Below are 13,265 nucleotides of genomic sequence, written 5' to 3'. Positions count from 1 at the left end.
TTTCTATAAAAAATTATTTAGTTTTTTGTAATTCATTTGACTTATATGTTGTGGTATAACATTGGATAGCCATGCTACATATTACACACTGTACTGATTTTTGTTTCATTTTTTAGTGTTCTATGCAGTATTTTCATTTTTTGTAATCTTTATTTGACCATGATGTTAGCTTCTTGTCTTATGTCAGACCTTCATGTATGCACATTTTTAATTCCACAGATCAAGATAAAAGGGGGAATAACAAAAGTTAAACCCCTCCAAATCTTCATGTGCTTGCCTTGTCAGAAGTTGTTTATAGGTATATCTTCCTATGTTTTTATCATTTAAATAATTTGAAGTGGAAGCTATATTGCTACTAAATTTTACCAACTTTGCTGGTACAATGATTAGTTTGTAAATATTGTATATAGACTAATTGTGGAACATTATATGTAAACCTCAATGTGTCTTTTTTTTTCTGTGTTGTTGGATTGCCATCTCATTTACAAATTCTTAACATTTCCCTTGGTTCATACCATAAAAAAATGCTATTAGGACAAGAATAATGAAAAGCAATTTCAACAAAAAGTCTAGTATCCACTGGTCATATTCCCTGCACCTTTTTTAGTAACAACAGGCTGTTCTCCTACCTTTTTATAGTCTTTTAAGTTTTGCATAGTTTTGACAAACTTAATGGAGGAGACCTTCAAATCTGCACAGGATCTAGGTAATTGGCAATCAAATTCTCTTTTCTAAGCCCTATAGATTTTATGTAGTGGACCATGTATCTTGCCAAATATTTTTACCTTTTGTAGACTCATATTCTTGACTTAATCAAGTTATGTATGGGCTTTGCTCATTGTTAAAGGCCATACAGTAACCTATAGTTGTTAATTTCTGTGTCATTTTGGTCTCTTGTGGAGAGTTGTCTCATCTTCTTTTTGTTTTTTGTATGTAATCTATATTTCCAACCCTAATTTTATGACTCTGTTTTAAACTTGAGTGTGGTAATAAAGTGCCATTCTAAAACCAATTGCTCACATTACCATCAGGTCTTGTAAATATCTAGACTTCTATAAATATGTTTAAATCCCAACGAATTGATAATGAAGCAGTAAATTTGACTATCAATCAATGAAAGACACATCAGGCTCTCAATGTTTAAGATTCTAACCAACAAATATTTAAGTTATCAGAAATAATTAATTGAATATCATTGAAATAATATCTTTTAAGAACATTTGTACTATCTAAAATTATCCTAATCTTAAAATGTTGCTCTTGAAAACTAAAAGAAAGCAATCTATATCAATCAGAACATACAGAAAATCCTCCTACGGAAGCCCCTTATAAAGAAACATAAATGCAAATTGGTTGCCATTGATTAGAATGGTTGGCTACAGAGCTGTGAATTCAATTTGTTTCACATTAACAATTTGTATTTACATACAACGTGGATTAGAACCTTGTGTGGTAAAATGCCGGCTACAATTTCTCACATGTTTTTCTCCTGTATGTATATTCATATATATTCCAATAACTTAGGTCATAAAACTTTTGGGATTACTTATGTTTGCAAATGTTGTATTTAATCATATTTTGTAATAAAATAAGAAGATTACACCAAGGGCATAACACAATAAATATCTATTCAGTAAATGCATGTTTACTGTAAGTACTTTTAATCAGTCTCTTTCATATATTTTTCTATTATGTACAAACAAAGTTATTGTTCATGTAACAGTAACAACCAACTTACTGTAGCCGTTTTTATAATCCAGACCTTATGTTTTTATATCAATAAATTGTATGTCTTTATCAATAAACAATATACAAAAGTCATAATGTCCCATATATATAACTCTTTATGGCTTTCAGAAAAATTCAATGATTAACATAAAACTAACAAGTTTGTAGACACTGAAATGTCTTGCTTGCTTTATTGATAACTTAATGAATGAATCTATGTGTAAAGTCTTTAAAATAAGGGGTAATACAAGTATCATAAAATCAATGATCTATGTAAATGAGGTCAAGGTCAAATAGGCAGTCAAAGGACACATCATTCCATACCTCAGATAACTTTTGCTTATTATATCGTAGAAATAGGCATAACCACAAAAAAGTATACACTGTCCAATGAACCATGGAAATTAGATTAAGATCAGATAAACTGTACCAAACAAACCTGGACACCATACAATAATTCCATTCACCATATATAGGTAAACTTTTGCTTGTTGTATCTTAGAAATTGACCCAAAAAATTGCCAATTGAACCATGAAAGGTCAAGGTCAAGGTCAGACAACATTAAATGGATATAAGGAAGACAACAAAACAAAGTTATTCAAAATAGACTTTTTCTCCCTATTTTCTGTTCATCCAGTTTCTCTTTAGACAAATTCTGATGTAGCTTGTCACCAGAAAAGCTGAATTATTTATGTCTTTATAAGAAACCTTTACAAGCTTGTCAAGGGTTTATCCATATTCATTGTATTTTAAAGGTAATCCAGACAACTTGTGACAAGAACATCATGAAACTGTCATGACCTTTAAATCTGTAGAGGTCATCTTGATAAACATGCACTTTTACAAGCAAGAGGATAACCTGGTATTTTAGGGAAAATGTTAAGTAGAGGCTGTAATAAATTATACCACAGCTGCTGTTAAATAAATGAAATAAAAAGAACATTATGTACAGTTAGATCAGATATTTATTTCACAAATGTAGAAGCAAGTTTACTTTGACATCTTTATATATTTTATTAATCAGGTAAGGAAATTTTTTTGAATTGTTAAACAAAATTAAATGTGCATGCAACATTTCTGTTGACTGCTATAAAATTCTACTACATGGCAGCCCCTGTTTATATTAATCAATTACTAGTTTCCAAATTTTTCTTCAAATCAAAACTAGAGAAATTTCAGCTTATTCCAATTGCATTATGGAACGTACTTCTTTGTCTTTTTAATTTAATGTTTTTATGAATTAAGTTTGATTAAAAATTCAAGCATGACAAAAGTTCTAAATTTAAAGTACTACAAAATGCACAGAATTTTTTTTTTGCAAAATGCTTCTTTGTTTTTTAAAAAATCTGTTTCTCTGTAAAATTAAAGGACTTATCTATTTATTTACCTACTTATGTGGAAGAATTTCAACCAGATGTGTTGAATTTTATTAATTTGAGCCCATTTTGGGTTTTTTTTTTTATATTTTTTTTTTAGTGTTTGTCAAATTCCTACTTCAAATTAAGAGGGATAGACAGTCTGAGCTTGTAAACTAAGAAATATCACTGCACTTTATTTATCCTGTCCAAAGCCAGAAACCACATTGTGCTTTGCTGTCATTCACTCCTGCAACACTGCTGAGCATAGCACATTTGTGTTATCCACTTCTTTAACCACAGCCATTTCAGCACTAGTAATACCTTGGGGTGGGTGGTAGTGTTATAAAATAAAATATACTCTTACAGAGTTACTATACAAAAAGAAGCTGTGGTACGATTTCCAATGAGACAACTCTCCCCCAGAGACCAAATGACCAAAAAAAATTGACATACTACTTATAACTAGTAATTTATCAATAAACTATAAACATTTGGATTATTTAAACAGTTAACAAACCTAGTGAATTCATCAAGTAAGCCGGGATCTGGTGTGTAGAACTTTACACAGAAGTCAAGAGGACTATCTGGCGAGGGGAGCTGCTTTAATAGACCCTTCTCATGGTCTAACCAACACTGAAAAAGAAAAGAATAAAACTTCTTAAGCAATTATTTTGAAAGCATATATATGCATTTTAAAGTATAAAGCCACAGATTTTATTTGTCTCACCAGTATGACCTTTTAAATATTCAAAAGCATGACAGTCAAAAATAGTTGCAGAGGGATTTATTTAACAGATAAATGTTACAGCATTTGATTTTCAAAAAAGTCCAAGCAAAATATGATTTTTAGGTTTACAATGTAAACATAATTTTTGTCTAATATTACTAATTCATCCTTCAAAAATGCCGCCAAAATCAATAAATGATATAAAACAAAATCTATTTATAGTAACAATATTACAGCATATAGGATTGACATAAGTAAGTCACAAAAAGTGAGAAGCTATCTAATAACCTATAAAAAAGTGAGAAGCTATCTAATAACCTATAAAAAAGTGAGAAGCTATCTAATAACCTATAAATGTGTGGAAAAATCAATCTGACTCAAATATATGACATACATTTATCTATATCAAGATCATATAGCAACAATATTTTGCTGTACATATTCTTAAATACTTAAGTCATATATGGTAACTAGATTACATGGATCAAAATATAGAACCTCGAATTTGTTCTTTTATTTTTTATATAGTTATTTGTTAACAACAAATTATAAATAGCTTCTTTTTTTTTTTTCTTTTTTTTACTACCTAGAATTACAATATGCAAAATCAAAATGTTCATATAAACATTTAGTTTTTTTTTCTTTCTAAAATTTCTTTTCAAATATTCATATTTGAAGCCCTCGATCAACTAATCAAAGTGCTTGTGAGCACTGAAGGGTAAAGATTGATTGCATTTTGCAATTTTGTTTAAGATAAAACATATAATTGTAATTGTAATAAGAAATTATTGATTTGTGTAGAAGTTATCTTCCTTTGTTCATGGTTCAGTCTATTCTTATAACAAATTCATACACCATGAATTACTCATGCAATTTTCAGTGAAGAAAATTTCTCTCAACTGTCACTATGGTAGTCCAAATGCACTTGAATAACTAAGTATCATTAATAAGCTGCTTGACATTGACTAGAATGATCACTTCACTGCACTCTTTTGTTTGAACTAGTAGTGATAAATCTTGGAAGTTTAGATACAAATTCAGTACCATAGAGTTTTCATTGCATGTCATGCAAGCTTTATGGTTACCCCAAAAATAATGAAATATTTATCAATGAAAATCCTGTCATAAAAAATATTGTATTAACAGAACTCAATTCTCAAAATAAATCTTTTTTGAAAATTTACAGGAATAACCATAATATATATATGTCCTTAGTATTTTTCAGTCATATTCTTTTTTCAAAGGCACCTAATTTTATATTTCGAAGCACACTTAAGTTTGTTGGCTTCCTTTACTCAAGAAATCAAAAACTGGTACCCATGAACAATTAATATCTATCTTACGTATCAATCTTAATATGATCAGAAGTGTTTGTATTTTTTTCTGTTTTGCTTAGAAATACAATATATCAATTGTAAAGCCCCAAGTGCTGTCAACGTCAATGATTGGAACTGTTAGCAAGCAATAGCCAGGGTCTTTATATTCATTACAGATTTAATGGACAATAAAGATGTTCTAATGCTAACTTTTATATGGAGCTATTCCCTGTATTCAATTACTGAATGAGAGTGATTGCTTTAATAAAAAGCTGTATTGGTATATATAAATGTGAAATCACAGAATGCTGGTGAAACTTTACCCAATACCGGTACTCTCTTTGTTTAAATTGGATATTTGAGCAATGATCTATCTATCACTCTTAGTAAAAGAAATATTGTAGATAAATATCTTTTAGAGTATGGCTGTTGCTCATTACTAACTATTGATTGGATCATCTGGATATAACCTAATTTTGACAGGTCTTGCATTTGTAACATAAATACAAGAAATGTAGAGGCATTTTTTTTTACAATATTAGTGACATCTGACAGACTAGTAGTGTCTTGTCTAGGATAAATATTGATAGATAAAAAAAAATTAAAAAGTTAAAGAGCTCAAAAAGTGGTCTTTGTCTTGATTATAATTATAAATGTTCAATATTCTATGAACTTATGAGATCAGACGGTTAGATATTCATTCTCTGAAGACACAAATCAATTGCTTTTACTGTATTTTAATAAAATTAGACGTAACTATATCTCGCTAATCTAAAATGAGAACACCAATCAAGAATTTTCGTCTGAACTTCTGGACAATACTGCAAAAAGATTCCTCAAAATTTCATGTATCCGTGATTTTATTGTCTGCATTTAATCATAGTTGTATGTTTCATCAAATTTAATTTCCTTGGGTTAGCATAATAACAAAGAAATATGAAAGTCAACATAGACAACCTCTTGTAGGTCTGATAGTTTGAGATATCAGACGCTGAATATAATCAATACCTGACTAGTATTTAATAAATAAATCAAGAGAGAGAGAATTCTGAAATGCAGGCCTCTACGAAAACTTTTTGATTCACTCCTCCTACAGAAATGGGACTAATGGTGACCAAAGCATAATTTTCCCAATGAAATGTAACTATTGTTGGAATATAATACTTATTATATTTTGAATATAAAATATGAACGATCATTGTTTTAGTTGATTTGACATCGATTGTTCAATTTCCCTCCTTAATTTTCAGTAAAGTGGCAACTTTAAGTAAGTTCAGAAATTTTTCTTCCCATTTAGCAAAAAATCTTTTCATGCCTATTCTTCAACGATCAGCTCCAAGTTTTGGCATCCAAAGAAAATATCAATTCATTTACTTATTTTGCCTTTTGTATCCTGCCATTTATTGCTTTCTTTTATGTGTAGTACTAATCCAATATGTTTTATTTTATGATAACACTTAATTATTCTTTTTCCCACTAGAATCATCTTAATATCTTACACTACAGCAAATTTGGAGAATAAAAATAATCAATATGCTACAATAGGTCATTACTAGTCGAAGCCCATAGCTAATGCTAAAAGTTTAAAATTAAAATGTAGGTCAAAGTGATCAAATTTTAATTAAATATTCCATTGAGTATATACTTGCCAGCAATATTATTCTATGAGTTGTAGTTTTTATTTAATCAAGTCGTAAAGAAAGATTATTTTTTTGTGAGAAACAAAAAAATATCTAAAACCAAACTAACTCTCATTTTCTAATCTTACAATGTTTGCTAAAGGAAAGTCTAAGGTTCCCTCTATAAAGCTGCTGAGATTTCCTTAATATTTTTGTATTTCTTCATAATATGAGAAATGATACCTACCCTAACACCATGTGTATCATCATACTGTAGATCGAAATAGTCAGATTCAACCAGTTGTAAATACCGTACCACAGCTTCCCATAATACATTTCCTAATCCCTTGATCTGTAAAACAAAAATAAAAATATTTTATTTGTGAAAAATCCATCAATACATCTAGTTTTCAATATGAAAAGAAATTTTGCCACCGCTTTTATGATCCAACACAGGTTAGAAAGTTCAAGGAGTTCAAGAACAATAAGGTCTTTGCTACACATTTCCAGTTACTTTGAAAATTTTGACTAAACATTAAAGTGTTTAAATATGTTCAGAAAAAATCTACATTTGAAGAGCGAGCACAGTAGACATGGGAAGATTATCTTCCATAAGATGTTTATAACTTTACAGGTATATCAATTCTTTTTTTAATTTTACAGAGATGATCACACAGATGAAAAAGAAAAAGAAACTAGCTAAAGTATTAATTCCTCTTCTAGTATTCTTGGTGATAGTCAACACCATTTCTATAGTAAGGTACCAGTACAGACAATATAACTTACTTTCCAAAACAATGTATCTTCATTAATGGGGTGTATATTCATTTGATATGAAAAATTCAGATTTCAATATTTATGTGTTTTTACTAACATTAAATAGTATATTCATATATGATTAATGGATAATTCAAAGGCTTTCATCTTACTTTATAACTGAACTCAATTTGAATTAAAAAAAAAAAGAAGAAGACAAAGGTACAAATGGGTAAGAGTAAACCAATGACACAAACAACCATTTATATGAAGACAGCAAACCAACAATCCTCACACCAGAAAAAAATTCTAACTTGACCTGTTACTTGTCATGATAAAACTATGTATCAATGATCAAATCAATATCTTCAAGCATGACGAAAAAAAGTGTGGAAAACTGATTATTTGAGTGAATTTTCGAAGTCAAGGGACCTTAAGTCTGTAACTTGTCATGATAAAACAATACACCAAATATACCAGCTGCATGGACATACGGACAGAGTGCAACTTCCCCTTCGACTTCCTCAGTTGGGGACTAACAAAAATCACCAAGTAGAAAAGAAAAGTGCCAAAACAAACAGCTGAAGACTTAAAAGCACAAGACAGAAAACCAAACATAGAAACTACAAACACAGCAAACACTGAAAGGTATAACTCTGACCCTACCATAGTTTGCTCTTCACAGTTAAATGCTGAGTGTTTGGTTGAGAAGCAAAAATACACAATATGTAGTTCGTTTCAACAATGCAGTTTTTATACTGCCATGTTATAACCGTTTTTTATGCCCCACCTACGATAGTAAAGGGGCATTATGTTTTCTGGTCTGTGCGTCCGTTCGTTCGTCCGTTCGTCCGTCCGTCCGTTCGTCCGTCTGTCCCGCTTCAGGTTAAAGTTTTTGGTCAAGGTAGTTTTTGATGAAGTTGAAGTCCAATCGACTTCAAACTTAGTACACATGTTCCCTATGATATGATCTTTCTAATTTTAATGCCAAATTAGAGTTTTTACCCCAATTTCACGGTCCACTGAACATGGAAAATGATAGTGTGAGTGGGGCATTCGTGTACTGAGGACACATTCTTGTTTTATATTAGGACATAATGATTTGACGAGGTCACAAAAACCTACAATGTAACTGTTACTACAGTCTGTATATATTTTATACTTATTTTTATAATTAATATAAATATTTTCTTTTTTTAGTCTTTTCTCTGAAGTTGAATTTTACAAACAAAAGCAGAATTTGAATAATGAAATAGACCAGAAATTCACCAAGCATTCTGTCCAACACACCAGTGCTTCTACATCTTATGAATCAACAGTTCCTACAAACACTTCAGCTTACCCTTTTAGATTTTATATATATGAACTGCCAAGAAGTTTAAACAAAGACATTCTTGAATATTGTCATAATTATCTAGATAGAAACTGTTTTAATTTTTCCTTGTATGGAATGGGAAGAGAAATAGTATCAAACCGTTTTACAGATGGATCTATTAGTATATGTGGTACAAATCAATTTAATTTGGAACCAATTATTCACGAAAAACTTAAAAGAAATCCTTTAAGAACAAGAAATCCAGAGAAAGCTGACATGTTTTATGTTCCTGCATATATAGGATTATTGTGCATTTGTCAGAATGATAAAGCATCAAAAATGGTACAGACATTGAAAGATTTTCTGACAAACAGTTCATATTTTTCAACTGGGAAGCCTCATTTTTCAACAGCTTCAAAAATAGAAAAAGAAATGGAAAGCAGTAATTGCCCGTATTTGTTTCAGTCTTTTACAAATAAAATAACATATATAACCATTGAAAAGCAAAAAATGTCATACGGACTTAATACTGTATGGCCATATTCAATAATGCATAAAAACTCAATAATAGTAGCACCATACCCATCATATGGCCATTTTCAACAATCAAAAGAAAAAGATTTGTCCACAGTGCCAATTCATGATAGAGACGTTTTTATTCTTCTCCCTGCTGGTGAACATCCATCAAGTCATCAAAGATTAAAAATTATGAACCAATTCGACATTAAAACAAAGTTACCATACAGCAGATTCAAAATGTGCCATGTAAACCGTACAAACACCATGGTACTGTTTTATACAAAAGAGTGTGATTACAGTATTAGTAAATCTTTATTTTCATGGATGCAGCATTCAGTATTTTGCCTACAGCCTCCAGGTGATTCCCCTTCAAGAAAATCTTTCTATGATTCTATCATCAGTGGATGCATTCCTGTCATTTTAACGGAGGATGGGCACAATCCATATGCATTTCAAGAGTTTCTAGATTACTCAACTTTTACTATTTCAATTGATGTGGATAAAGTTTTAGAAGAGGGTCACAATATTTACAATCTCTTACAAGATGTGTCAACTATTCAAATTCAGACAATGCATGAAAAAATTAGAAAGATAGCTAAATATATGCAGTATTCCATTCCTAGTCATAAAAGAGAAAGAGAGAATGATGCACTGCAGCTTATATTTCATAAGTTGGCAAATAAATTTAAGCTTCCTTATGACAAACAATTACAAGGCATAAATTAGCTACAATGTGTGTGCTCAATATATTATTTTTAAATTATTTACTGTTAAACGTTATTCATTGGAAAGACTTTATATTTTTTATGAACACAATTATGAATCATTAAAACTGTAGAATAAAATTAAACCAAACTATTGAAAATGTTTTTTATGATTTTGTTTTTAATAATGAACATGTATTGGTTAGCATTTATGAAACATTAATAGTCCTACATCCTGTGAACATATATTTTTCCATTTCACAAGATGGGAAAAATGAAGAAATAAATAGGTATAAGAAGATGTGGTTTGAGTGCCTATGACTATGAGTAGCATGAGACAACTCTCCATCAAAGTCACAATTTGTAAAAGTAAACCATTATAGGTCAAAGTACAGTGTTCAACTCAAAGCCTTTGCACAAACTGAACAGCAAGCTACATCTTGTATAAAGCGCCCCAAAATAACTAGTGTAAAACTATTCAAATCTATTAGTCCCAGCTCAAGTTCATGCTTTTTCTACAGACAATTTCAATAATGACATCTTTACACTAAATTCCTTGGAAGTAATTAGCATTTTGTATCAGTTTCATAAGATGACAGATATGAAAAAAATTAGTATTTTTTCCATTTGTAAAGGGGCATAACTCTAGAACAGTAAAAATGATGCCACTAAAATTCAAACTTGATCTGTGTTTTGTGGTAATAAATTAAACATTGTGAATAAGTTTCATAACATTTGGTTGAGACAAACTAAAGTTAGAGAATGGAAACCAATTTTGGGATGTATGCACATACAGATGGACAAGATAAAACTTTATGCCTCCTCCCCTACCGTGGGGGCATAAAATAGATAAACAGAAAGCACATACATGTAATGGCCTCATACAAAATAAGATCAGGCAAACATAAACAGTCCAGAAAACACTACACAGAAAACAAAGGATTGAGCAACAGTCCTCATAAAAAACAGGGTTAAAATAAGATGTTTCAGACTAGAATAATCACTATTCCTGGAAACAAGTACATCAGTAGTTTTACCCTTTACATCCTACAATCAAGTACTAGTGGTAAAGGCTGATCTATAATCAACTGCAGTCTTTAAACCGAAAAGGAATTTTATCTTGTCTTATCATGCAGCCCTTCAGATCTTTTCTAATTAACAAAATACAAAGAATACTAGTCATATGTTATATAATGTGGTAAGAGATAATTTAGTAGGCATCTTCTGATATCTAAAAAAAAGATCTGCTTGTTTTTCTTCTCATGCACAATTAATTACTTTGAACAAATCTTGTTCTGCTCCTGTTTTGCAAATTACTACTTTTTATATTACTCTACTTCAAACAGAACACTGATTTATAGCTAAATTTTTGGTGAGTGTTGGCTGACTGGTATTTACTACCAGCAGACATCATGCTCTGGTCACATGACATACATCAAGTACTTTATAGTACACAATACATATACACTACATAACCAAGTAAACATTTGTATTGTCTAACATAAGGTATGCTACTTCTTAGCTTGAAAGCATTCTAAACTGATGTTCAATTTGATAATGAAATAAATAGATGCAAACAGAACAGTATACTTAATATCATTAGTCTATAGCAAGATTTTTTTTAAAATGATCTATCAGAAAATTTCATAGATGCCAATGCTTAATAATTTTCTCAATTAAATATGCTTAAGTTGTGTCACAGATGTGTCAAAAATAGTCAGATTTGACAATAAAATTTACAACTTTTGTGATGAATGTTTTGTCAATATATATAATTTGTTTGGCCAAATAATCTCCATGGAAATAAGATATGCCAATACTTACAGAACTGCATACCAATTATTATTAACTTAACACTAGTAGTGGTTCCCAATAAACTGACCTAATCACAAAATAATACACGAAAGCTTAGCAAAAGTTTCAAAGTCAATAGACCATAACTGAGGGGCAGGGCCAAATAATCTCCATGGTAATGAGATGAGCCAATATTAATACAACAGCATATCAAATATCTTTGACTACCATTAGTGGTTCACCATAAACTAGACCTAGTCACAAACTAATATATTGTTGACGCTGCCGCCGCTAAGTGTCAAGCTAGACAAAAAAAAAGTGCCATGTTTATCTGCAATTGAAAAAACCTTTGCAACAACTATTTTGATGATTCAGTAGGTAGCCATCTATAAAATTAAATGTCTGTCCTTACATAAATATGCCCTCTTTTTCTGGTTGTAATCTAGATTTGCCCCTCAATTAATGTCAATTTTATTTTTAACAAAGTTAAAAGACAATCAAAGACTTTCAGTAACAGGAAAAGCTATGATCAAAGAAACCCTCTTGATTAGTTAACAAAGATGATCTGAAGTGAAAAATCAATGGCAAGCAGGGAATTTCCATGACAGAAGACTATAAGTGCTATTTACTTTTGACTTGGAGATTTTTAATATGAAAAACAACAGGAAACAGGCAAAGATAAAATTAGGATGAAAAGTCATCACTGTTTCAAAGTTTTCCTAAAGAGTTACCTTTCCTTGAAAACAAAATAAAACAATTGCTAATACAACAAGTTACGGATTAGAAAGAATAACTAGTTTTAAATGGAGGAATAGCATGTGTATAAAAGCCACTCTCAGCACTATCTGACAGCTACTGTTAATTCAGAAATTATAGAGAGATTTTTATTTAATGTAAATAATGCGACTTGTTGATCCTCGCAATAATAATAACTTGCATTCTGATATATCTGATACTGATATCATAATACAGATTGTCCTAATATGCAATAATTAACCACATGTGATTGTCCATTCTTCTTTAATCACAATAATTTCAGAATTTCCATTATTTTGAAATAACATTGAGAATGGAAATGGGGAATGTGTCAAAGAGACAACAACCCAACCATAGAACAGACAACAGACAAGGTCACAAACAGGTCTTCAATGTAGTGAGAAATTCCCCCACACAGAGGCATCCTTCAGCTGGCCCCTAAACAAATATATACAATGTATACAAGTTCAGTGATAATGCACGCCATACAAAACTTCAAATTGTACACAAGAAACTAAAATTAAAAATAATACAAGACTAACAAAGGCTAGAGGCTCCTGACTTGGGACAGGCGCAAAAATGTGGCAGGGTTAAACATGTTTATGAGATCTCAACCCTCCCCCTATACCTCTAGTCAATGTAGAAAAGTAAATGCATAACAATACGCACATT

The 13,265-nt window shown here is 30.6% G+C and overlaps 1 protein-coding gene and 1 long non-coding RNA gene across 5 annotated transcripts in view; one reads left to right on the top strand and one right to left on the bottom strand.

The window, feature by feature from the left end:
* LOC143067381 (FERM, ARHGEF and pleckstrin domain-containing protein 2-like) overlaps positions 1-13,265 on the bottom strand; it is a 99,388-nt gene that overhangs the window by 70,022 nt on the left and 16,101 nt on the right. For all 4 annotated transcript variants that reach the window (XM_076240605.1, XM_076240608.1, XM_076240607.1 and 1 more), the window contains exons 3-4: positions 6,997-7,101; positions 3,605-3,720 (exon numbers count right to left, since the gene is read on the bottom strand). In XM_076240605.1, the coding sequence (XP_076096720.1) occupies positions 3,605-3,720; positions 6,997-7,101 (221 nt within the window). The remainder of the gene's footprint in view (positions 1-3,604; positions 3,721-6,996; positions 7,102-13,265) is intronic.
* On the top strand, positions 2,598-10,366 carry LOC143067383 (uncharacterized). Its single transcript, XR_012975938.1, has 3 exons — positions 2,598-2,753; positions 7,413-7,504; positions 8,706-10,366. It is a non-coding gene; the product is annotated as an uncharacterized LOC143067383 (long non-coding RNA).

This window comes from Mytilus galloprovincialis, chromosome 3, assembly GCF_965363235.1.
Source record: "Mytilus galloprovincialis chromosome 3, xbMytGall1.hap1.1, whole genome shotgun sequence".
NCBI lineage: Eukaryota > Metazoa > Mollusca > Bivalvia > Mytilida > Mytilidae > Mytilus > Mytilus galloprovincialis.
The sequence above is the reverse complement of the archived record's forward strand: the minus strand, read 5'-3'. Positions and strand labels throughout refer to the sequence as shown.